General features: G+C 57.1%; 1 protein-coding gene across 3 annotated transcripts in view; it reads right to left on the bottom strand.

Annotated features, from left to right (window-relative positions):
• STARD8 (StAR related lipid transfer domain containing 8) overlaps window positions 1-26,619 on the bottom strand; it is a 55,201-nt gene that overhangs the window by 22,828 nt on the left and 5,754 nt on the right. Inside the window, exons 1-2 of one of the 3 annotated variants that reach the window (XM_054075292.1) lie at window positions 17,708-17,816; window positions 17,638-17,677 (exon numbers count right to left, since the gene is read on the bottom strand). The exons of 1 other annotated variant lie outside the window; for it this stretch is intronic. Coding sequence is in view for 1 of the 2 variants with exons in the window: in XM_054075290.1 (XP_053931265.1) it covers window positions 1,587-1,659 (73 nt within the window). In the remaining variant the exon portion in view is untranslated. Of the gene's footprint in view, window positions 1-1,586; window positions 1,943-17,637; window positions 17,678-17,707; window positions 17,817-26,619 lie in introns of those variants that run through there. One more of the 3 variants, XM_054075290.1, reaches the window with a different exon arrangement.

Genomic DNA, 26,619 nt, shown 5'->3' with positions numbered 1-26,619 from the left:
CTGTCGATCATCCCACAGGTCTGACACGCACTGCCTGGACTGACAGATGCTGTCCCTCCGAGTACAGCCAGCTCCCAACTTTGGTGGCACCAGGGCACAGCATCTATCAGCCACTGCAGGTGCTGGCCAAGACCACACCTCTCAGATGAGGAGGGATCACATCATGTATTTCTTCACTTTGACAAAACAAGAATCTGTTTTTTCCACTGCTTAGAAGAGCGTTGGATCGAGCACCACCAGAACAATGCACCCAGAGCCTCCTCCCACCTCCAGCACACACTGAGGTTCAAGCCCAGGGAGCAGCATCCCACTGCTGCTTTTCCACAGCACTTACACAACATGCAGTGCCAGACCCAACACAAGCTGTCAGCGAGGGCCGAGGAAGGTCAAGGCACAGGGAAAGGACAATAGCTTTGCTAAAAACCGACCAGCAGCAGCAGCTCTCACTCCTGCAGAGAGCTCTCAACTCCATAATGCAGCACCTGCAGCTGATGCACTCGCATTCCCAATCAATGCAAACCTGCTTCAGTTCCCCTCCTGCACCACGAGCCAACCTCAGCTCCTGCTTTTCAACCCAGGCCTTGAAAATAATTCCATGGCTTAATCCAGCAGGGAATTGCCTTGTACTTTTATGCATTTATTTAGAATAAACACTAGCATCTGTTACCAGAGGAACCCCCTGGAGCAGCATTCCCTCGTGGTCTTTCTACAGTTTTTTCCATGCTGTACAGAATTCCAAACCTTTCCAGTTCCCAGCTGAGGAACGCACAGGCTCCCGTGGCCTTTGCTGGAAGCCCTGCAAGCCCCTGACATTGGTGTCACCAGGAGATAGCACATCCCATGGCACGGCTGGCACCGGCACTGCCGCGTCCCCACCAGCACTGGCTGCTACCCCAGCTGCCCTCGTTGCCCCGCAGAGGTGGGGGTCAGGCTCACGGAGAGGCATTTTGGCGTGGGATCAAGAAACAACCAAGGGTCAGGAGGAGCTGGCACGGCACACAGCCGCTGCGCTTTCACCAGCTTAGCCGACTCTGTGAGAAATGAGCCCAAATATTAAAAAGGCTGCAGATCCATTACGCCTCCTGCATCTCCAGTGGGAGCAGAGGGCTGGGAAGGAAAGCCACACACAGAGACTGAAACCAGCCTGTACTTTGTCACATCCCTTTCCCCTCTCTCTCCAACCATGCACAGCCGCGCCCTCGGCTCCAGTGCCTTCTCCGGGGCTCGGGGCTCACACGCAGGCAGCCGCAGCCCCTCTGCGGGCCGGCACGCTCCCAATGGGGCAGAAGCTACAGATCATTGCACGGGAAAAAAAAGGTAAAGGAAAATCTAGTCTGTTTTTCAAGAAAAGAATAAAAACCAAAAGCTTGACAACAAACCAGATTGCACCTCCTCACCCTTCCCTTGCTCTGCTGCGTAAAAGCCAAAGCAAACGGAGCTGCTGCAAAGGAAACGCTGTTCTCAAGGCATTCCTGACAAGAAAAAAAGGTCACTTTGCAGCCCTTCCTGTCTCCCTGTGAAAGGCTGTTAGCGGCTGAAGCCTTCGACAGGATGCAAACACAAAGCTGGGGCACGAGCAGACTCACCATGGCAAAAGCTGTTAATCCCGGCTCTGTTCATTGGGAACGGTGGATTAAATGCAGGAAAGAATATCAGCATGACGCCTGTCCTCCTCGACGCCCCACCTCGGCCACTCCAGCTCCATCCGCAGGCCAAGCACCTTCCCGCAGGCACTCAATGGGACAGCTCCAATTTTTCCATGCAGGCCGACTGTACCAAGCTAATGAAATCTGCCCCGATTGACCCAGCCATCTAATTTCTCGTTAGCAGCAAACAGGACATGCCCGGTGCACACGGGGCCAAACTGCAGCAGTGGGGGCGGGAGCAGGCGGGGAGCGCACGAGGAAGCCAGCCACATGCACGCAGCCTCGCTGCTTAACTGCTTCCAGCTCCACAAGCCCTGCACGAGCACCAGGACACGCTCAGGGCCACCAGAGCAGCCCTTCCTGTGGCTGGGGGCCCGGAGCAGGGACACCGAGAGGGGCTGGCACCGAGGTGGGACATCTCACCCTGCTGGCAAAGCTTCTTTGGATGCTGCCCACAATACGGTTTGGCTTTCTGGACTGCAAGCGCACATTTCTGGCTCCTGTTGAGCTTCTCATTCGCCAGCACCCCAAGTCCTTCTCCTCAGGCTGCTCTCAGATGATGCTCAAGTGCAAAACTTCCCACAGGGCTGAATTATGCTGGCAGCAGGGTTTGGAATCAGGACTCACCAGGAGCACTCAGCACTGCCCTTCCATGAGCTGAGAGGGAGGAGAGTGATGGAGACCACCAAAATCCTCTTTCCTATCCCATTGGGTACTGACCAGTCAAATGACTGACCCTAAACCTCAGCTGAGTGCTTCACTTGGTCGCTCTTCGCAAACAGCTGGAGCTGCCGGTCGCTCGCAGCCAGGCAGGACAACGCGGGTGAGCACAGACTTTCTCACCCACAGGAGATGGGTGTGCTGGGAAAATTGAGAGCAAAGATTGATCTGTCACAGATTTCCCAGTCCCTCGAGATACCAAGGAAAACTAAAAGCTTTGGAAGAAGATGGCTTGGGGACAAGAACCGGAACACCTGCTAGCCAAGATACCTAGATTTTAATAGTCTAATTTTCTACAAATTCATGGTCTGCACTCAACCCATTGGGGCTGCACCATAAACCAGCAGTGCTCCTTCCCTCCATCCAGGCAGAACCTGCCAGAGCTTTTCAGGCAGAGCGAAGCTCAGGGCAACAGCACTGTCCAAGCGAGCAGCTCTGGTTGACGTGGGATTTGTCTCCATAATAAAAAGCACTTTCCCTGCAGCCACACTTCCCTGAGCTGGTGCTTTTGGCATGAAGAGTTCACAAAACGAGCTGTGAGATCCCCTCAGTGGAGCAGGGGAGATCGCAGGTCCAAGGCACAGAAGGGGACAGTTGAGAGGAGAGAGCTGGTAAATCCATCTGCAAGCAAAGCCTGGAGAGGAGCAGGATGAAAACACCCACAGGCGGGACAGCGAGGGCGGCCAGCTGACAAGAGCGAGTGCCTTGGGAAGGGGAGGCGGCTCCGTGGCCATCCGAGTCACCAGCGACTATGTGTAAAATTTCCACCAACGCAGGAGGAGTCGAAAGCTGCTTCCAAATGTGATCTCACATCCCAGCGATGCAGGGAAGCACCGGGCCTCAGCGGCAGCGGGGCTGCTGCCCTGCAGCACACGCTACCAGAAGATGCCAGGGCTGCTGCCTGTCCGGCTCACAGCACGCACACCCCTAACGCCGCTCAGGGATCACTCGGAGCTGTTTTGACACAGCAGGTTAATGAAATCCCTGACCCAAGATGTCTTGATCCTCTCGGGGCTGAAAGCAAGCACGCCCTTTGCAAAAGAGTATTGCTACACAAGCTGGCAGCACACTTAGCCAACGGACACCAAATAATGACCATATTTCAGAGTGAAAAAGGCCTTTCTGTGCACACAGTACAGCCTGCACCAAACCCAGCCGGTACTGCAGGTGTGTGCTGGAGATGTGGGATGCTGGTGGCCAAGGCTGGCTCTCCGCACAGACATGCCAACAGCAGGTCTGGGTCTGAGCCAGGGCAAAGTGTGCAGGGAGGCACAGGCGAGTGTCACGCAAGCGTCCTGCCCACTGTGACACCCTCACACCCTCCCCCTTGACCAGGGGATTTTGGTCAAGTTCTCCTCAGGAAAAGCCTCTTCCTCCACTGTCCCTGGCCGGACCTTCCTGTCATTAATGAGACCGCGGCACCACAGAAGGAAACCAGACCATAATTTCCAGCTGCAGCAAAAGAGCAACAGCTGCCTCCTGGGTCTCCAGGCAGCCAACATCTGTAGGTGGGAGCGAGGGGAGGAGGGAGCCTTTGCTGGCTCCAAAGCGATGGAAGAGGCAGGCAGGCGTCCCCTCGTCTGGAGCAAACTGAAATGCTGCCCAGGAGAGGAGACCGCGAGCAGAACCTACAGCTTCTTCTGGGGCACAGAGAAGGTCCCAGTGCTGCTGTCCCCATCACCTATGGGAAACAGGAGAGCTCCTTCCCCGTGGGAAGGAGACAGTGTTGGGGCCAGAGTCCAGCTCAAGGCTTTCATTTCTTTATGAAGGTAACGGGAGTTGCTGGAGAGAGCAGGCCAGCGGGCTTTTTGTGAAGCGGTTTGAAAGGATGTCACAGCTTTGCAAAGAGACGAAGGGACATCTTAAAAAAAGAATACATAAATCTCCTTGCCAGGAATGTGGGGAATGTCAAGGAACATTACAAAACAGGATGCAAAAGCTGGCCTGAAGCGATGTTATAGGCTCATATGGTGGCCTGACAGTCAAGATGCTGAATCCTGATGGAAGACCAACCACGGAAACGGCAGACTCCGCTCACCTGGCTTGGTCCCATCTATCTGCTCCCACCAGCGAAGCCAGCACAGGCACCTCTGCCAGCCCGCCCTGCGTCCCTTTCCCTCAGACATGCCCACCCACAGCCAAGGCACAGTGTAAAGCATGTAAAACATGTACAACAAAGCATTTTCTGAGGAGCCAATGCAAGCAAAGCCTTGTGGGACACAGCCATAGAGCCTGTTCAGCAGAGTGAGGATCCTCAGATCCACGGAGGGAGCTGGACTGGTCCATAGTGGAGGAGAGTCCCAAATCCCAGACCCTCTCTGTAAGCGATAGGAAACGCTTCTCAGAGATGGTTAGAATGACTCTCTTCTTCGGTCCTGTTAATTAACCAAGTACTTCCAGGCTGCCCAAGGGATTTACAGGCACATGAGCTCACACCCCCCTTCTACAGCTATTCTGGTTCAAGGGAAGTTGTGACGCCAAACGCATCGGAGTTGGTGCTGCGGCTGCAGACAGCAAGGTCAGGAGCAGAGGAAGACCTCTCCAGGGTCAGGCCAGGGAGAAGCCCATGGGTTAGAAGACAGCAGGATGCCCTAACTCAACTATTAGCTCCAACTATTTGCAGCAGCAACAGCAAACAGAGACGAGTTACTGGCAGAACAGCACCTCTTGGCAGGAATGGGCATGTTTTTTCCAGCTTCCCTTCCATGTGAAAGCCCCTGTGTAAGTAAAAGATTTGTCACAGCAAGACTTACTTGGGGTTTTCTTGTCCAGCTGAGTATTGCCCTGAGAGTACAATGTTCTCGCTTGTGCTCATAGCTGGACACGCGAGGAGTAGCTGCTGCCAATGGGAGCCAAATTCCCCTCCCGCTGATGGGTTCACATAGAGGGACTGGGCTGACAAAGGCTCCAGCCCACCGCCCAGTGCTCACACTAGGAAAACTTCACCCTACAGACAGTCATGCTGGAATGCCCACCTGTGAGGAGGAAACTCCCCAACAAAACCCTCAGCGCGGTGGCCATGCATGGTGGTGAAAACCCACACTCCATTGTTTTGGAACAGCCCTGGCACCCTAAGGAGCAGGTAACCTCTGCCACAGCTGGGAGACCAAAGCTGTCACGGTGCTCGCTCAGGTCTCCTTGGCTAGTAAGAAACCACCCAGGAAACACCCCCAGCAGGGCTCAAAGCCCACACCACCATGTGCTGCAGGGTGAGGGACCTTGGCTGCATCATCGCCTCTCCCTGCATCTCAGGGGGCTGCCCATCCTCAGTCCCCATGGTCACCCCCGTCCCATTTGCAGGTGCTTTGCCAGCAGGGTTTTACACACATGGTCACCTTTGCATCTTTCAGGACAGGGCTTTAAAATGTTTATATCTCCTCAAGCAGGCACTGCTTCTCGGCCTCACCAGTGTGCAGCAAATCTCTGTTGATGCTTCTCAGGAAACCTTTGCCTCAGAGAACTTCTACCTTAAAGCCGCAGGTTAACATCATTTATGGTAAACCAATCAGCTCACATCCCCCTAAAACTCATCTGTGTCTATTCTTCTGAGCTGCTAATTTTTGACTCATGCACATGTTTTATGAAGGGACTCAAGCCCTTCATTGATGCCCCGCTTTCATAGGTGATGAGAAAATCAAGTGCTTTGAAACACCAGGCTGGGAAAATCTCTCTTCCCACCCCCTTGTGAAGAACTAGCCCAGCACGCTAATGATCCCGGTCAACCTCAGCATCTGCAGGGCACAAGCAGCATCAGCCACCGCAGCCGCTCACCATCTGACCCATTCCAGACAGGCTCTATCTTGCTTTTGTCTAAAAACATGCATGTTGTGATGCAGGGATGCTCTGCTGCTCACACAATGCTTGGCTGAGCGAGCAGCAGTCGCCTGCACACGGGCGGGCACGCTCAACCACCCTGCCTGGCACGCAGGCGCTGACACACACACATGGTGACACTGAGCCGTGACCGCTGCCCGCCCACTGCTCACTGAGCGTTTTGTTCCCACCTGCCTGCAGAAGTCACGAGGTGCCTCTGGGCTAAGATCACCAACCTGGACTGGACGAGCTGAGCTTTGGCCTCCCCAGCTTTCCAGACCATTCCAAGAGAGATGTGTGGGATATAGCATCTCATCCCAATCCCAATGCAAATCTGTGTCCATCCCCATGCCCAGACCTGCGGGCTGGCATTGGAGAGGGATGCACAGGAACACTCAGTGCAGGGGGACAGGGCCTCCTCTGCAGTTCCTACCTGCACTCCTGAGAAGCAGCAAATGCCATTCCTCCTTCCTGCGCCTACCGAAGAGGAGGGCTGGACCTGAGCAGAACCCCTTTCCAGCCTTTCATTTTCCTCCACACAGCCTACATTTCCCACTTCACTTTTTTGTCCTAAACTGATTCAGGCTACCCACCAAAGCAGCCCTGCTGGACGGTGGGATTGCTCCAGGTCTCGTCGCAGCCACCAGCCCACCCTGACAGAGTATGCCACCCCACAGCAAGTGGGTATAACCAGCAAAAGGTCTCCTGCCCTCTGATACAACATTGACTACTGACTTACTCCACCAAAACCATCACACAGGTCGAGCTGAAATTACCTGTGCTCAATTTCCCTTATTTGCTCTCCTTCTTTCCAAGCCCTGCCTGCTGTTACTGTTTACCCCTCTGAACACGGAGCCGTTATTGGGTATGTTACATATGCCAACTGGCTGGGCCAGAGAGATAACACAGCAGTGACCAGGAAGTGTTTGCAGCTGCCCCGCAGCAGGCAGGACACCCCACCAGCTGCCTGCAGCTCTGAACTATAGCAGGGCCACGGCTCCAACCCGCTGCCCCAGCCAGGCAGGCAGGAGCTCCCTTGCAGCCCATGGTCTGTGCCTGTGGGGCACAGCCCTGCCCATCATCAGCCCCAAGCAAAGCTGGAGATGGGCGAAGAGGACCAGCTTGTGTTAGAAAATGGGGAAAGTGCTGTCAAAGCCACTAGTGCTTCATTTGATACCCCAACGGGCTTAGGAGCCTGTCTAAGAAACAGGAGTGCCTCAATAATCCACAAAACAGACTTGCGCAACATTGAGTTGTATTTATCCCTGCTATCACCATGCTGTCAGGAGCCCTGGGCAAGCACAGCTCCTGTTCAAGAAGCACATGCACCACCAGAGAGCAGGAACCTCCCCAGATGAAGCAGCTGTGCCAGCACTGCTGGAGGGAAACCCAAGGAACACCCAAGATCTGTGTAAGGAGATGGGGATCTCAGAGGCTTTGGGTCCCATGAGGCAGGACCACATCCCAAAAGAGAGCCGGGGCTCAGTTCTTAATTCCCCATTTCTCTCCTCTCTATAGAGACAAAATACCAGTGAATCTGATCGAATTCTACTCATTCTGAGCCCATCAACCTTTGCCTTCTCTGACAGCTGTGGCCAAGGATGTAGAGACACAAGACATGAGCTGCTTTCATGCGACCTGCCAGAGGACCTCACCTCCACAGCAGAGGTGCCCCCTGAGCATGGCTCCGACGGCGGAGGGAGCAGGGGCCGAGGCAGGGGCTCCAGCGCAGGGCAGGAAGGAAAAACATCAAACCACAGAGTGCTGCCAAGAGCCAGGCACTGCTTCCGGCAGCAGCTTTGCAAAACGGAGTTAACGAGCAAACATCTGCAGCTTCACATCCCCTAAAGGACATTCACAAAAAACACATGCCATTCATGGCAAAGTTAATTAATTAATTAATTTAAAAAACCAGTGCTTCTCAAGCAGGTGGGAAAGCTGTGGAGACAAAGAGCCAGAGAGGCAGGAATCGCCAGCGTGGGCTGCAGGATGCTGTGCCCTAGACCCACGGACGGCATGGACCTCGCCACAGCTTCCTGCGCCAGAGGGAGAGGTCGGGGCACACCCAGATCCTCTCTGAGAAAGGCAATCCATCCAAAATCCACCTTCAGCCAAGTCCCAGCCTGCGTCCACCTCCCTGCTGGCCAGATCCCTCAGCCACTCGCTCAAGTCACAGGCTGCGCACCGCTTCCTTGCAAGTCCAAGGTCATAGACTGATGGAATGATTTGGGTCAGAAAGGACCTCAAAGCCCATCCAGTCCCACCGCCTGTCATGGGCAGGGACACCTCCCACTGGATCAGGGGCTCCGAGCCCCCTCCAACCTGGCCTTGAACCCCTCTGGTGATGGGGCAGCCACCACTGCTCTGGGAAACCTGGGCCAGGGCCTCCCCACCCTCACAGGAGAACATTTCTTCCTAAGATCTCATGTCAATCTCCCCTCTTGCAGCTGAAAACTGTTCCCCCTCAACCTATACCTGTGCTCCCTGATCAAGAGCCCCTCCCCAGCTTTCCTGGAGCTCCTCTCTGTACTGGAAGCCACACTGAAGTCTCCCCAGAGGCTGAACAACCCCAGCTCTCCCAGCCTGTCCTTACACGGGAGTTGCTCCAGCCCTCATATCTCTGTGGCCTCTTCCACCACATTTGGCAGAAATCCCCCACGCCATCACAAGGACACCCATGGCTGCTGCCAGGAGCCCCGCCAGGCTCCCCAGCCGTCCTGCTGCAGCCCTAGGAGGGCTGTCCCTCGGCACTGCCCACCATCAGGCACTCGAGGTGGTGTCTCCAAACCCTCTCTCCTCAGTACCTATGAAAGATTTTAAAATTCCGCAGCTTCCTTTGTGCTGGAAACAACCTTCACCACATTGACTAGCACCTCCTTCTTTTATTTACCCTCTTTTCCCTGGTTCCTCCCTCTTTTGCACCCTGGATGCCAACCACCAGACCAGCGGCACTCCCTGAACGTGACCCAGCAGAAGATGATTCTAATTTGCAACCAAAATTGGCAAGAGCAGTGCCGATAGCAGTGCCGTATTCCATACCTGCTCTCCGTGCTGGGTGTGTCTCCATTTCACCAGTGAGCATCTGGTCAAGGGCCCCACGGTTGGAATCCCATTCAAACATACGGGATCCCACCAGCCAGGTGGGTATTTGGAGCACATGTTTGGGGTGTGTTGGAGCAGAAATGGCACCAACTGGCCCCTCCTGACAGGCCTTGTTGGATAAGTGGACACGTATTGAGCATCCCTTGCTGGAGAAGCAGCCAACTGAGCCAGCAGTACCTCACGGCAGGTACGCTGCCCTCTTAACCCTGGCAAGAGACAGCCTGCATGTGCCTTCCAGATGGTTTTGGAGGAAATACCGGAATACCAATGTTCCCAGTCCAATCTTTTCCCTCCATCTTATGGCCAGTGGCATTTTGTGGCTGGGACCACTGCTTCTCAGGTTGCTGGAGCCAAGCGACACTACCAGTGGCCCCGGCAGCGACGGGGCCAGGAGCCAACGGGAAACAATGAAAACCATTTACAGAGCAGGAAGCTGCATCTGCTGGATGAAACGCTATCTTCAAACAAGACGTGTTTGGATAACTCCAGTTTCATAACTCGCCTCTTCCGATGTAAGGAAATTACGGTAATAAAAAGAAAACAAGATGGGGGAGAAGAAACTTGGCATGGGGAACAATAGGAGAATTGCTTGAACCCCGGTGCTGCTGCGGAGGTGAGCCCAGCCTGCCTCGTCTCGCCCGGCCACAGGCTCTAAGGACCTTGCACAAGAATAAAGGTCTGATCAAATCTCAAGGAGAAAGAGTTAACCCTGCACTCCAGACATCAAGAGCACGGTAAATGTTGATGATCTTATATGTTGCTGTGCCTGCTTGAGTGAATTTTCTGTTTTGTTTTTAACAGCAATCAAAGCCATCCTGAGGGAGGGAAGAGAACTGGAGGTGGTCAACAATGAGCCTCAGATTTGGATCTGGCAGGACTTATCATCATCATCTTAAAGGTGATGGGAGGGGTGGTCTTAAAGGGTGGAAGGGGGTGACTGGTCACCTTTGCTCAGCATTGACCACTTCCTGGGCAGAGGCAGACAGCTATTTTCTAGTGCTAGTGGTGAATTACGGTGAAGATAAACCTGCCTGCTCCATAAATTCCCAATGCTAACCTAGACCTCTACAGACATCAGAGAAGGACTGAACGGTGCCTCAGCAGGTCCCCGCTCAGCAGGGAGAAGCAAGGAGAGGAAAGGCAAACACAGCAGCTCCTCAGCTCGGACCCAGAGGCAGCTGCTCTGTCGTGGTCACTGATCCCGCGACTGCCACCCCCAACAAACCAGGACAGGGAGCCAAAAGCTGAGGTCACTCAGCCCGGGACCCCTCCCCAGCACCCACCTCCTCTCCCCACCCTCCCGGTCCAAATATAAACTTTGCTTACAGGAAATGCCTTAAAGAAAAGGCACCTCCCTGTGTCCCGAAGAATGCCCAGAAAATAAACTGTCTCTGGACATGGAGGAAATGGCTTTTTTAAAAAAAATAAAAAAAATTGAAAAAAAAAAATCACACTGCAAAGCAGCTTTAACCCTTTCAGTCCCTGCCGAAAACTCAGCCACCCTCATGCCTCTGCCCCTCAGGGAATTTCAAGGTGTCCGTGCTCTGGATTGGTGATGCGAGAGGATCCCTCCTGCCAGAGGCCCCTCTGTCCTTGCAGCATCACCGGGTCTTGAGCAAAAACGGTCCAAACTCCATACTCCACATGCAAACCCTCTTTTTGATAAGGAAAGTGCCAGACCCCCAAGACAGGCTCACAGCCCGGGACCTACCTTTAGTCTGTACACAGGCTCCATCCCCAAAGCTGCGGGGCAGAGGAGGTGAGCTCTGCCACCTGGCAGCTAGGAATGCTGTTCCCAAGCAAGGGACAGTAACGAGGCAGAACCAATAAATCAAACGTGGTGACAGAGCCCAGTAGTGTCCCTGCGTATCGCTGGGTCACAAACGACCTGCAGAGAAGGGAATTCTGTTATCCCTCCCCTACAGAGGAGAGAGCTGAGGCAAAGCCCGAAGCCGTGTCAGGAACAAAGCCAAGAGCACAGCCCAGTTCCCTGTGTTCACAAAACCACTGCCCTCGTCCCCGGACCACAACACCTCCCTGAATGAGCCCCTCACAGAACGTGCACTCAGGACTTGCAGCCTCAGATGCACGGAGCAGTTTGATACAATTCAGCTGCGCCTGCAAAATGCCTAAAATACTTGCTGCTGGGATTTTTTGGTTTTCTTGTGGGTTTTTTTTTATGAGCAGCAGCAGCACTGGAAAAGTCATGGTGTGTGCAGAGGTGTGTGCAGGCCCTGGGCGTGGGAAAAGGAAACAGTGGGGTCAGCTTCCACTTGGCTGGAAAGCGAGCGTCCATCCGGAGCACAAGTGAAGAGTTCAGCAAAAGATCACACTCCCTCCTGGGAAGAGAGGCAGTTTCTGCTCAGTCCATGCTTTTTTGTCTTCTCTGTTGAGGTGTCCAGCGAGGATAGCCCCAGTCCCTGCAGACTGAGAGCCTGCACGAGCTGGCAGTTATCCTGGAGAGCAGTAAGGAGTGCTCTGGAGAGCTCTGTAGGACAAGGACACTTCTGCAATGGCCAGGCAAGGTCCAAGACAGAAGGCTTGTTCCTCTGGCTCTGCTGAGACAAGCAGTAATCGAGTCGGCATCTTGGTACCTACAGCCTCTGGAGATTCCCACATAGAAGGTGTTAAGGAAGAGCAAATCATAGCATCACAGAATCACTCAGGTTGGAAAAGACCTCTCAGCTCATTCATTTCAACCATCAGTTCAACCCCACCATGCCTGCTAAACCACGTCCCAAAGTGCAACCGCCACAAAGTGCTTGAACCTCTCCGGGGACGGGGACTCCCCCACTGCCCTGGGCAGCCTCTGCCAGGGCTTCACTGCTGTCAGTGAAAAAGCCATGCAGAAGAGCCAGCAGCCGCCCTGTCTGGATGATGCTGGCAGTTCCGAGGATGGGCATCCCTGGCTGCTCAAGTCAGCAGCAACGCGAAGCGCACAGAGCCACGTGCTGGGAGCGCATCCCCTCTGGACGGACCGGGGATCCCTGGGTGCTCCTGCTGCTGCACTGCACCTGCCAGACATTTTACTGGGACAGGAAAAGCACCTCTAAACTTCAACAGTCCTCACAGCAAAACCTCTGTGTGCCTTTGTCATTGCTGCCAGCAGCAGCAGGGCAGCTGGGATCTCACCTCCCTCAGCCTTCAGGAACAGGGAGCGCAGTGTCAGCCGAGAGCCCTGACTGCTGCCCGAGTAGGTGGCTGAAGAGATTTGGGACAGTGGCACCACCCCTACCCACCTGGCCCCACATCCCCAGCACCCACAGTGCCAGGGCATCTCAACTGAGCGCGCCGGCACCTCAATAGTGGGCACCTCATCCTTCCATGGACCCCCTGCCGCACGCAGGTGCCTCTGCCAGGGGACACCCACTTCCACCAGACAGTGTGAGCAGCCAGGGAGGAAATACTGCACACCCTACAGAGGCACTTGCACAACATTAATCTGGACTTCAGCTTAATTTCTGCAGTCCATCACCACCAGCTGTGCTACAAGACAGTCACAAGACAGCATCTTCCACCCCCCTCCCAGCAGGAGGCCGCCCTGGGAGGACAAGCAGCAGGCATGCAGGTACCTTCCTTCACAATGCCGAGCCAGCCGATGCCGAGCTGCCATAGGCAGAGGAGATTTATGCACCACAGAGACTAATGAGGCCATGTTATGTCCACAAGAAATGTTCCCTGCTCCAAATGAGCAACACGAGATCAGGAAACATTTCTCATGAAGGATGACAAGTTTTGGAGATGGGTGCAAGGACGTTGAATGAAACAAAGAGGAGGGGATAAACCACTGCTCTGCCAGCACCCATCAAGCCCACATTCAGGCTCCCAGAGGCCGGGGAGGCTTATAGGGCTGGAGGGGAATGGGAGAGGGGCAGGGGACCCATGCAGAGCACTGGGGCACCGGCACCTAACCTGTTTTCCCACACGCGTGACCTCAGACACACTTGAGTCCTTCAAACCTTTTCTTGTTTTCAAAAGCTCATTATTTTTAAGTGGGGCAGAAGTACTGCTCCCTAAATTCTTGCTGCTCCAAGGAGATCCGCACAGGACTCTCTCTCAGGAGGAATCGCAAACCCACAGCCCATGCCCAGCCACAGACACCAGCTTGGTGCCTGCCCATGCCTGGGAGGCTTGTGCCGATGGCTCAGCTGGGGCACAGCCTCGCTGGGAGGTTGGTACAGCGGCTGCAGGGAATTCCCTGACTGGCAAAGCGAAGCTGACGTGCCAGCCCCGACTGCCCAGCTGTCCCGCTCTTGCCCAATGCCACTGAGGAAAGGAGGTCAAGTGCGCCTGAGTCACTGCTGAGCATCACCGTCCCGCAGCCTCGTGACACCACCGCCTGCCACTGCCCGAGGCCATGGCTAGTTTTGCTGGGAATAGGTCTCCTTCTACCACTCACCAGCACTGCTGAGCAAACCCTCGCCTGCAGCCCCAGGGACCACTCATCTATCCCCCAGCCTGACCCGCTGCCCAAGCCCAGCCTTCAGCCCAGTGTTTGCAGCAAAGCCTCATCCTCTTCAGCCGTTCCACTTTCGCCTTCAAACACTCGCTTTCATGTCCTCTCTCCCTGCCTTTCCCCCTGAGCCCCAGCCACCCCACTCTGCAGGCACAGGACCCTGTGGGAAGGCAGCAGGGGCAGGAGGAAGGCGGGATGAGCCCCCAGCTCCTCTGCTTCACCCCTGTGCAGCCTGCAGTCGCATGAGAGGTTGGCAGCTTGGGGACGGATCCCCCCACACCTGCAGGTCTCCTGCCCTGGCTCCCCAACCACTGGGTTTCCAGCCGTCAGCCATCCATGGGGCAGCAGCGGCTGGAGCACCCAGCGAGGAGTGCAGTGGAAGCGTTTGGTTGCCATTCCCACGAGAAATGGGGGGGAGTGCAAGTCCTTTGCGTAGCACCAGACAAAAGGGCATTCAAAAACTGAACTCGTGCCCGCAGCAGCAGCAAAGATCTTCTAAAAGTCATGAGGGGTGGGTGGAAAGAGAGGGAGAACAGAAACCCACCATGTACAAATCAACAGTACATAAGCAGCGCATCCTCTCACACACCTGCACCCGCCTGGCAGCACGGAGCCCAGCACACGCTCCCACGTCCTTTAAATAGCGGCGTTAATCATTTGTGCTGTGTGCTCCGAACATGGGCACTGGAGCCTGCTCCTAAGGGCGCAGCGAGCCCGTGATGCCCCAGAAGGCGCAGGCTCTCTGCATGCACACAATGCACGGACTCTCTGGGCTGGGAGCACACGTTGCCGGCTCAACATGCCTCTCCGCAGTGGGATATGGAATGGCTGAGCCCCCAGGGAAGGTCCCCCATGCTGCTGTGCCAGTCAGTGCCCGTTCCCAGGGCCAGCCTTCAGCATTTACTCTGCCTGTGACCGGCACAGGGGGACAAGTGTCCCGCGCCAAGAAGGGACACTTTGGCAGCACGGACAGCTCGGCCACTGTGCTGCACGCCCACGTGACACAGGGACCCTGTCAATGATTAACCGGGACGAGTGGCAACCCGGCGAGACACTCACTCACAGCCAAGCAACCAGAGATGGGGCTGGACACCCTGGGACTCCGCCGGAGCAGCATCCCCCAGGCGCAGGGTTGGCATCCGGGGTCATTCCCAGGGAGCACAGGGCAAGGGAGAGATGAGCACGGAGCGGGGCAGTGCGAGGCCAGCTCGGCTCTGTACCTCCAGCAGTTCCTTGTGCAGAACCGTGCAAGGAACGTGCCAAACCAAGCAGGAAGCAAATGGAGACAAGGAACACTGGCCAGCCGTCACTTCCTGCACCTAAAAACAAATTTCTTGCTGGAAACATAGGAAAATACTCTGTCTCTTTAAATTTCTGTGCCCAGCCCCGGCAGCCTGGAAAAGTTAATATAATTATCCGGAGGTGACTTTCAGAAAGGCTTACACAAGGAGGGTTATTGTGGCTCAATCATTAACGAGGCAGGAGACCCCCGGCCTTGCCGGAATGTGGCCATGTGCTGCCAGTCCTCTCCAGAGCTCAGCATAAAGGTTAACGGATGGTTCTGCCACACCAGCCCCAAGCAGGATCTGTCTGCTCTCCAGGACAGAGGAAAACCCAACCCAAAATCTCCTTCATACTGCTGGCGGGGTAGGAAGACCATGTGGAGGAAGGAAAGCTGAGAAAGGAGAAGACCTAGCTTCCACATAGATGTCCCTGCAGCCACACGTGCCTCAGCTCCCACCTCAGCCTGTCCCGGGCAATGCCGACAGCACCCACGGCTCAGGGTGCTGCTGTCTCCCACCAGAGCTGCTGCTGCCCCGAGATCAGCACTCCACAGCATGGGATGGGAGACCTGGCATGAGCAAGAGCACCCCAACCTTTGCAGCCAGCGTGCTGCCCCTGAAAGCCTTTGACACCCCCAAAACCAGCTCAGCTTCAGTCCCTGGGTGCTGGCAATGCACTTCACCAAAGCCAGTGTGCAGAGGGATGGAACAACATCTCCGTTATCAGGCTAGTGGAGACGGAAAGAGACACCAGTGTTACCTGACGCATCACCAGGCTGGGGAGATGAGCCTGAGTGCAGGGCTGGGGTCCCGCAGGACCCTTGCGGCTCCCCACACAGACAGGGCCACAGCAACTGCACTGCAAGGCATTTCCTGCCACCGCAGCCTCACTGCCAGCACACTGCTGTGTTTGGAGAATTAAACTCCCACATCCTTCTGAATGCAAAAGCCCTTCTAACCGCATGCCAAGCACACATGCACATCTGCAACCGGCAAACTGCTTTGGGCTCTTCAGGGAACAAACAGCTTAAGGCGGGAGCCTCGGTTCTCCTCTCCACTGAGCAATGATTTGCCTCATTCCCAGGACAGGAAGCTGGGGCAGCACCTGGCTTTTATGAGCTCCCCTCCTGCCTCCCCTGGCACAGAGGGGCTGGCACCCTGCCTCAGCACCACCAGCAGCACTCAGTGCCGGCCAAGCTGTCGGCTTGTTCCTTCACTACGAAGTCACCCAGCTACACCCTAAGGGAAAGGGCAACCTTTCCTTCCCCTGCTCCACGTCAACTGACTCTGAGAACATTCGAATCTTTTTTAAATTAGCCCTGAAGCCGAGGGGAAGCACTGTCATGTCCCATGACACGACCGCAGATTGTTCTCTTGCACAACTGATCCACTGGCAGCCTGTCCCATGCACGTGCTCAGGTTTGGACACCTGAGACAGCGCAGGCACGGAATGCTTAACAGACGGACGGTTGGATTGACTCAGCCGGCCTTTTATTGGAAAAGTATTTCTCAGAGGAATCACCAGTACCTGAAGAAAGCATGAGCAGCTCCTCAGAAGCCAGGTTTGATGTCTGCTCTGCCCTGGGACTGGATATTTTGTCACATAAGGAAATTACGGGGTAGCTTTTGGCATAGAGGTGGGAGTCAATTTTTCCCCTACAGGACTGGAGGGAGGCTGAGGGGCTGAGCGAGCTGCGGCCTCTGCCCGGCGAGGAGCAGAGACTGCTGTCACAGTGCGGCCAGGGGCGGCTGCGCCCGTCCCAGCGGCACCGCTGCCTCTCGGAACTGCGTTTCAGTTAAAATGTAAACAGAAAAAAGCGTATCCATTGATAAGAACTCAAGTATGCACACGGAAAAGAACGGGACTCCTGCCAATAGCACCCAGATACGCTGACACCCGCGGCTGCCGGGGGTCTGGAGCAGGAGAGGCTCCTCCGCGCCCCGGAGCCGCTCCAGGACACAAAGCACAAAAGCAGAGGCACAAAGAGCCGGTGTTTAAGTTAAGCGACCAAACAGCGCTTGAGACAACAGCCTCACCTCACAGCGCTCTGACGGATCGCCGCTCGCTCCCAAGGGGACGCGCCGCGCCCGCACAGACCCTCCCGGTCCCCGAGAGAGCCCATCGGCTGCTGACGCGCCCAGGGCCGAGCCGGGACCCCGCTACGGACGAGGGCCCGATCCGGAGCCCCGTGACGCCAGCGCAGTTTTTCCACGCTGGCTTTCGGGATCAGACGGCAACTCGGTGCCGCTCCAGCGGGAGGAGGCGCAGAGCCCCGCGGAGCCCGGGCAGGAGCCGCGGCCCAGCGGCAGCGCCGGGGGAGCTCCGGGCACGGTGGGGACCCAGAACGGCTCGAGGGGCCGGGAGGCGCCCACCAGCTCCCACCCCTCCTCCTCGCCGGCCGCGGCAGCAGCCGCCCCGCACGGCACCCGAGCGCCCAGAGCCCCCGCAGCGTCCTGCGGGGCACCAGAAGCCCCCCAGAACCCCTAGAACATCCTGCGGGGCACCCGAGCCCCCCGAGCGGCTGCTGGGAGCAAACCCCCGGCAGCGCCCCCGGGCCCCGCTCCCCACCCCGCCCGCCCTGCACCCCCGCCGGAGGAGCCGCAGGCTCTCCTTTACCTGATCCACCGCGCGGTCTCGGGAGCGGGGAGGAGGAGGAGGATGAGGAGGAGGATGAGGAGGAGGAGGACGAGGAGGAGGGTGGGGAGGGGGACGGACGGCGCCGATGCGGGCACCGAGCGGGCTGCAGCCGGGGCGGGTCGCTGCGTCCCGGCCGCCGCAGGTGCGGGGCTGCAGAGCCGAGCCCCGCCCGCCCCGCACCGTCTCCGCCCCGGCCCGCCCCGCCCCAGCCCCACCGCCCCATCGCCCTGCCCGCTGCCCCACCGCCCTGAGGCTCCCCGCGCTCCGCAGAGCTGTCACACACACCAGCACCCCACAGGCACAACCTGGCTCACCAGCACCCACCAGCATTCCAGAGACGAGAGCCAAAGGGCTGCTCCCCAGCTCTGGGCTGCGCCAGGGGAAGGGGCTCCAGGACACAGGAGAAACCCAGCAAGACCCCAGGCCCTCTTCGTGCCCCACGGTGCCCTTCGCGCTGCCCCCAGCCCCCTCTCCACTCAGCCATCTCCCTCCGCTGCCAGAGCGGCAGCAGCAACTGCAGGGCCTGCCCCGCAGGCTGGCGGCCCCAGGACAGGGACACAGAGCAGCTGCTACCTCCTCGCCATGCCGAGCTCCCATGAGGGTCCCTTGAGCAGTTCCCTCCCAAAGATGAGGAGCTCAAAACAGTTTCTGGACTGACGCCCGGCATCCACAGCTCTCCCTGCCCATCAATCCAAGCCAGTGGGGAAAGCAGGGGTGCAGCCGCAGCAAGGCATCGAGAGCAGGACCATCCCAATGATCCCCTGTACGCCACAGGGCATTCTCCTCCTCAGTAGTTCCTCCACGAACAGCACAGGGTAAGGAAGATCCTTCCCACAACGCGCATCTCACAACCCGGCTTCTGGATCACAGACCCACGTCACTTGTGACAGAACCAGGCACAGACTGCTTGCAAGAAGGGGAAGAAGAGAAAGTGGGATAGGGTTTGGAATAGAGGGGCTGAGAGGAAAGCACAGTGTGCAAAGTGGACTTGAAGGAGGAATTTGTTTGTGGGAAGAGGGATGCAAAAGGGCTGGAGGTCAGGAAGCACCAGCCTGAGTGTGGAAGGAGGAGGAGAAGCAGAGAGGAGGCAGAGGGTGAGATGGAGTCAGCAGGACACTGGGCAGGGGGTTTGACAGTGAAGACTGAGCACAGAGACAACACAAGGAGAGAAAGAGAGAGAGGGGGGGAGAGGCAGTGACGGGATCTGGCTTGGGGATGGCAGAAAAGCAGGAGAGACCATGGTAGGGATGCCACAAACCCTCTCTTGGTATTACCTGTGAGGGTTGGAGGGTTGCCCAAGCACCCCAACATGTGAGGATCAGGAGGAAAAAACAGTTTTTTTCCATTGTTTTCATAGTCTAAGAAGCTTTTGATGCACACCTCCTTCCTTCCCCAGATCCAAGCTCCTGACCCTCCTTCCCAACAACCTCCCAGCTGCCTCTGCAGACCCTCTCCGAGCCGCCTGCGCCCCAGCCCTCAACTCCGGAGGGAAGGGGCTCTCAATGAGGCTGTTGTTGGCATGAAAGCCTTCACAGAGCTTTGTGTGAGCGAGCCCCTCACCAGGGAGAGGCCAGGGGTGGATGGGGGCAACCTCCTGCAGCAGCTGGTGTCCCCCACACACAGTCAGCCACGGCACAGGGAGCAGCTGCTGATCCACATGGGTGGAGATCAGAGAATGCTTTGGGTTGGAAGGGACCTTCACAGGTCATCTAGTCCAAGCCCCTGTGGAAAGGGGTTAGATTAGTAGAAGGTAAGTAAAACAAGAGGTGATGAAGGCTGTGAGCACCCTGCAACAGAGCCACAGGCAGAGGAGGGGTCAGAAGTGGGGTCGGGGTATCAAAAACCCCATCTCGACCCCCCAAACCACCAACATCCACCAAGTGCTGCTTCTCAGGAGCAGACAGTGATGGAGAGGGAGCAAAGCCTCTGGAAACAGAAGATATGTGCCAAGCCACAGGGTGCTGAGCACCGAGCCAGCGCCCCTGGGGACGGCTGTGACGGATATTGCACTGCGGCCACATAAGTGGGAAAGGGACAGAGGGAGAAGGACGTGGCACCATTCCCGGTGCTGGGAGCATGGTGGGTAAGGGCAGAGCTCACACTGCGTTCTGCTGCCACGCTCGGCTCTCGCCCAGCAGCACAGTGAGTCAGGGCCAGGCACCAGCACCCAGGCGGCCCCGGCAGCATGATGAGGGCCAGTGGAAAAAGCACTTGGCTCAGAGGAGGATTTCAAGCATCTTTCCTCTGATTTCCTCATGCAAAGCGGGAACAGGGAGGGTGTGGGGGCAGAGGCAGGAAATCTCCTGGAGACACTGAGCTATAAACAGGCAGCAAAGAGGGCAGGACCGATGCAGCCCATCCCACAGACGAGAGCACGCCTGCCTGTGCATACTGCACGCTGCCCCATCAATGGCTGCATTCACGCCTCACGATGTCCAGAATTCCCAGCACAGTGCAGAGGAACAGCACAGTGCCCACACAAGCCACCCAATGGTGCTCACACCAGATGCCCGGCAAAGGGCTTAGCGCTGGCACGCCAGGAGCTGCTACGCAGAGCCAGGAGGGATGGAACAGCCTGGAGCATGCTGCCCTCCCAAGTTGGGCAGGGAGGAACAGGGGTTGCCAGCCAGAGCACGTCCAGGAGGGACGGAGGTGCCCTGGCAGCACCAGATAACCATGGCCAGCCAGGGGACGGCGGCTGGGCAGGGTGGCCCAAAGGGCACCGCAGAGAAGGGATAGGAAAAAATCCAACAAAGGGCCTCTGGGGCTGGCTGAATACTAGGAAAAAACGTCAGGAAGGGTGAACAGGCTGCGGAACTGCCTCCTCCTCCTCCCAGCAGGGAGGGTGGGAGCCACCTGGATGCTCGGACACCCAGACCTGAACCTGGGAAAGCGCCAAGAACAAGCTTGGTGGAATAACCTTGACCAGGTCCTCGGAGGAGACCATAAACGGGACCTCAGAGTTGCTGTGCTCACCCCACTGCACCCCAAGCTCAGCAGGCAAACAGAGCTAAGTGAGCAGAGCCGTTTCAGCCGCATGCACCCAAGGAAAGCTGGGCTGGATCCTGACCCCACCTGTAGCGCAGCACGCAGATGCAGCCCAAGCCCCAGACCTGACACCCAGCATTGTGGGGCACGCTGTTCGTGCTGCCCACCCTGCAGCCTGGCTGCCCTGCTGCCTCCTTGCCTGCCAGCGCTCACAACCCTTCCCTGCCAGGTGAGGTCCAGCAGGGAAACTGGCTGGGCATCCCAGTAGCTACAGGCAAAGGCTTGTTTTACAGGACAGATGACACCAAGGTGTACATTGAACACTGCTGCTGTGGCAGGAATCACAGACAACACCAATGCTGAAAAAGACCAATTGTTTGGGCTGGATCCACATATCCCTGAATCAAACACCCCTCCAGCACCTGAGGACAGATCATCTCCAGATGGGAAGGGCACATGGGCAGACATGGCTTATCTGGACCAGCTGGAATGGGAGGGAAAGAGGTGGGGGCTCCCCTGGCTGCAGCAGGCAACATCCCCGTGTGACTTCCCGTGTATGATCCCCCCTTCACACTTGATTCCCTCTATCCAATGCATGATTCCCCTTCTCCACGTGTGATTTCTCCCCCACGCATGACCCCCAGTCCTTGACCCCCCCGCAGCAGTGCAGGACTAGGTGCTCTCTGCTGGCCCCGGCACGCAACACCCCACGCTAAATGGAACCGCGCCGGAAAAGTCAAACCAAGCAAAGGCATCAAAGAAGGAGGAAAAAATTACAATGAATCCATAAGGAAAGCATCCTCCCTCCAGTGACTGACCACCATGAAAAGAAAACCCACGCATCCACCACAAACACACCCTGAGCAGCCCCTGAGCGCCTGTTATCCGCTTCTCTTTTCCATCAACCAATACAAACAGGGACAAAACAAAGTTGGGATTTTCTTTCAGGTGTATAAATAAAAACAGACAGTGGAAAGAAGCCAAGTGTGTGGGTGTCCCAGGGTGAATCTGCACACCAGCATATGCTCGGGGCAGTCTTGCTCTGCTATTGCAAGCATTATCGATGCACCACAGCTCTCCGCTGCCACAGAGAGAGAGAAAAGCCGATGCCGTTTTCACAGGAACTACCTTGGTGCAGGTCCAACTCCACCTCAGATCCAGGAGTAGCCGGCACTCACCGCCCTCTCCCTGCTTGGGGTGCCCGATTCTGGCCACCCAGTGCAGGACGCTTCCGTGCTTTCCTCACTCCACAGCTATTATTCAACCCCTCCCCACTGCCATTGCTGCCCATCGGACCCCCAGAGAGCATCCCTGGCACCTGCAAGCAGCAAACAAATACATGGGTCCTGCCAGGCTCTCACCGTGGCAGCGCAGGTGGGATTGTTCCCTGGCAGAGCACATGGAGCCATGCGGGTCTGCGTGGGGCACCAGGGCATTATTGACAAAGAGGGTAGCAATAAACCCAATCTGGAGTCGAGCATCCGGCTCAAGGCCCTGATAACGGCAAGCAGGGGAGCAGGAGAGGAGCTGCCTGCTCCCCCCTCCTGCCCACTTAGGCTCTCCCCACAGCACAGATAACCCATAAACCACCTCTCCCCATCCATCTTGACCCCAGTTCACCCCCACTGCATCCCACCCGGAGGAGGTCAGGCTCAGCACGGAAGGATGAAGGGGAGCACGTGCCAAGGGTCAGCCCTGGCCGCTCACGGGACGGCACCTGTGGCCGCAGGGATGCTCTCGGCACAGCACCAGCCTGAAGCGAGTAAGCTCCCTCGGCCCAAGAGCAGGAGGATGGCTTCAATATCCTTGAGAGGAAAATCAGGGGGCAGAAGTTAACTGGCACACATGAAATGGCAGATGGAGCCGGTGCCGCCAGCTGCATGAGCGTGGCAGGCGGGATTTCACCAATACTGAATTCCGCAGCTTCCAAGGGAGGAGGGCAGGAGGGAGGGAAAGGGAAGCTCAGAGACACCAGCACAACAGCATCATTCATGGGAGCCGAGTCTGTGCAACAAGGGTCCTGTGTTTGGCCCAGAGCTGTAGGCAATTAAACCAGCAGCCACAGATCTCGGAGAAACAGCAGGGATTTATCCAAGGAATCCGGATTACGTGGCCACTGCTGCACCAGAGCAGAGAGCCTCCCTCTCCTGGAGGATAAACACATTGGTGAGCTATGAGAAGCAGCACCAGCTCAATGACCCCAACTGTTCCCGCTTCACCCACCCACGCCGGAGCCCCCGTTACACCACGGGGTTACGGCCGCTGCTCCTCCTGCGGGCAAACACCACCGTCACAGGGACGGAACGGGGTCCCCCAGGCCACGCGGGGACTGCACAGCAGGCGACGGGGAGCAGAGGGGCCTGGCGGAGGACACAGCACCGCGTTCGCAGTCAGCGGGTCACAAGCGACGCCAACCACGGCAGCTCTGCTACAGGGGGCAACGACCACAACGCTGCTGTTCCAGATACAACCGCGGTGGTTTGCAAGTCTAAGAAAGCGGTTTTCCGTTCTGGTCCAGCCTCAGGAAGCACGAACAGGGCTCACCAAGACAAGTGAGAAGAAGCTGATTAAACTCTAGGAAACCTTACCGGCACGGCTGGCTTCTGGGAGCAACCACAGACCTGCTGGGAGACCCTCGGCGGGGGCTGCGGCCGTGGCGGCCCCCGGGCACATCCCCCCACCCGCCCCCGGGCACAGCTCGGCCCGCCAGCACCCTCCGGCCGCAGGACTCGGTGCCCCCGGCTGGGGGGACGGGGACAGATGGAGGGGGCAGAGCCGGGGGCACAGGCAGATAGTGGGGCGGGGGGGCAGACCTGGAGCGGGGAGGCGATATTGGAGGGGAACAGAGATGGAGAGAGGGCGAACAGAGATGGGGGCGGAAGGAAGAGGTGGGGGCGGAGGAGATGGGGGGAAAGCGATGAAGGCGGGTAAGAGATGGGGGCAGGGGAGGAAGAGATGGACGGAGTCAGAGCTGGAGCGGGGGGGTACAGAGCCGGAACAGGGCGGGGAGGAAGAGATGGGAGGGGGCAGAGCTGGAGGGGAGGGCAGAGCTGGAGGGGGCAGAGGTGGCAGGAGGGCAGAACTGGAAAGGAGGAAGCAGAGCGGGAGGAGGGACAGAGCCAGAGGGGGGACACAGAGCGGCCCCGGTCCCAGCCCACCCTCTGCCTGCCCCTTGCCCGGTCCCGTCCCGAAGGCGCGGCGGAGCCCCGTCCGCTGGGCCGGGCGAGCAGCGGCTGCTCCCGACAGCGACCCCCAGAGTCCTCCCTCCCGACAGAGGACCCCGGGCGGATTTCCCCCCGCAGGAACCCGCTCGCCCCGGGGTGATTCCTGCGAACCCGCTCCGCCCCATCCATCCCCTGCGCACAGCATCCCTGCCCGCTCCATCCCCTGCTCGCTCCATCCCCTGCCTGCAGCCGCCCGGGACAGGCACAGGGGCCGCGGGCAGCCGGGCCAGAGGTCAAGGTCACTGTGAGGATGGCTCCACGTTCCCTCTGCATCCACCTCAAAGCGAGCCCCCAGCTCCCATGCAGCATCAGGATGCCCGGGAACACCCGCTCCCTGCCTCTGCTCCCGCAGGTGCGTTGGTCCCCAAAGCACTGTGGATGTTTCGGGCAGGACTCAGAGCCTCTTCCTTAGGAAGAGAAGGAATTAATATGATCAGACCAACCTGCAAACACCTCACACCTCTGTTTTCCCACCTGACCTCTCAGGCTTTGGAAGGAAACCACAGGAGTCTCCGGAGCACCCATGGATGCCGGGTGTGCTCCACAGCCCAGGTCACTCCCGCAGCACATGCCGCCTCCTTCAGACTCAGGAAACATTACCTTGCTTTGCATTTTTAACGCTGCTTCCTCTCCAAAGCTCTTACCAAAGGAAAACCACTGGGCAGCCAATGCTTCCTTTCAGTTCTCAGAGGATTTTCTCCTTTTCGTTTCAGGGAGGTCACCACACTCACAACTTCCCTCTCAATCCTTTCGATGTCACGCAAGCCACCCCGGGGGTGCAGACATAAATGCACTTTCTTGTCTGCGATTCCTTTCCAGGCTGCCTCAATTGCTTCTTGCTGCCCTGGGCAAACACTTGGTGACGCCCTGAGCACCAAGCGGCCAAAGGGGCCTTTCACCAGCTCATCCCCTGCCCTTCCCAAGCACCGCGCAGCCCAGCTGGCGTGAGGGAAAACCCATCTCCAGCCAAAGCTCTTCCCTTCTGCCCTGCAAAGCAGCTCACCCCATTCCTGATAGGATCCTGCTGTTCAGAGCAGGGAATCTGCACTTTGTTAGCTACAGGAAACAGAAAAACTTCCAGAGCCTGGAATCAAAATCCCAGAAGGACGGGGAGCTGGGCTGGGGGATGGGAGGTGGTGGCTGCAGCAGTCGCTGAGTTTCGGAGTTACAGAAAGTTTATAGGCAGAAGGGGAACGAGGACAAGCAGTGGCCTCATTCCAGGGGCTGGAGGGGCCTCTTCCTCTGACAAATCCTTTCCCCACAATGATTTGTTGGAAAGACTGAAGTGTGGCCAAGTTGGTTTTGATTTTCTTCTAATGCACTTTTTCTCATTCCTCCTTTTTGGTTTGTTTCTCAGGAGCCAAGGATGGCAGCATGGTGCTCGGCAGCCCGGGAGAGGGAATGGAAAGGGGGGGCTGATCCAGGACCCTTTGTGCCAGAAGAGCACAGAGGTGGCAGGAGGACAACCCCTCTGCGTTCCCGATTCCTATCAGCCATCGGGAGCCCTGTGCATCCCGTATCGCTGGCACGGCGGCTCCTGGCAATGAACAACAGATGCCGTTACACGCATGGCTCCATGGATTCCTATGGAAGCCTCCCTCCCTGCAAGTGGTTCCTGCTCAGCAGCTCCTGGGAAGCAGCTGGGTGTTTCGGAGGCACCGGTGCAGGTGGCAGTGCCCAGTGCAGCACCAAGAAAGGTGTTTTATCAAAACAGCCCAGAAGGCATCGACCTGCAAAGATCCCATGGCAGTGACCACAGGGACAGGCAGGGAATGCCAGAGCTCACCACCTTGGCTCTGATGGGCTTCAGTGCCAGCCTGCCTTCTAGGGAAACCAAGCCAAAAGGGATCAATGCATCTCAAAGAGCTCAGCAGTGCAAAAATGCCCTCAAAGGTTCACTGAGGAGGCTGAAAGGGAAATGCTGGAGATGGCATCTCGAGCCTTGGGAGATGTTGGCCCCAGTTCCTGAGAAAACACCTGATGGAAAGAAGCATAAACTGCTTGCTTGCGCTGAAGCTACCCTGGAAGAGCAGTTATATTCTATAAATTCTTGTCCAGGCAATGTCTTCTTACTTCTGTTTCAACTTTTTTACCACTTACAGCTAATCACAAAGCATTTTACACCGCCCAGACTGTATCGATTCCCAGTGACAGGAGGGTGCCCAGGAGAGAGGCCATGGAGGCCATAACAGAAGGAAAGGGACAATATTGGAGAAATAACTCCCTTCATGAAAAATAACCAGAGGAGGGGCAGAGTCTACCCTGACTGCGCTGCTCCCAGGCCAGCGTTGACAGAGCTCTGTGTCAGGGCTGTGGGCGCTAGGGAGGGACCCAAAGGTCGGTGTTCCAGCGTGATGCCCCAGCTGAGCCCAAGACCAACGCCGTGGGTGGGCAGGAGCCACACAGAGTCCCTTTTGTCACATGTCACATCAAACCCCCTCATAATCGCATTCAGTTCAGCTTTTTTACTTCCTACCTCTTCCAGTGGGTTCCAGACCCGTGACCACATTTTCCACCCTATAACAGGCAGCAATTTTTCATAGGGTTTCAGAAGCCCTCAGAAACGGGTCCATGCAGTCACGTCCAACATCCCACCTCAGGTCTCCTCCCTTGCACCAACACCACAGGTAGAGCACGGCTCCGGTACTGGTCTCCGTGCATCCCTCGCAGAAGCCACCTTCCTGACAGCCCCGGCCTCTCTCCCTTTCGGTCTGTTCAAGCAATGACAGAAAACAAGATCCCAGTCCCT

The sequence above is a fragment of the Cuculus canorus genome, chromosome 10 (genome assembly GCF_017976375.1).
Source record: "Cuculus canorus isolate bCucCan1 chromosome 10, bCucCan1.pri, whole genome shotgun sequence".
In the NCBI taxonomy this organism is placed as follows: domain Eukaryota; kingdom Metazoa; phylum Chordata; class Aves; order Cuculiformes; family Cuculidae; genus Cuculus; species Cuculus canorus.
The sequence above is the reverse complement of the archived record's forward strand: the minus strand, read 5'-3'. Positions and strand labels throughout refer to the sequence as shown.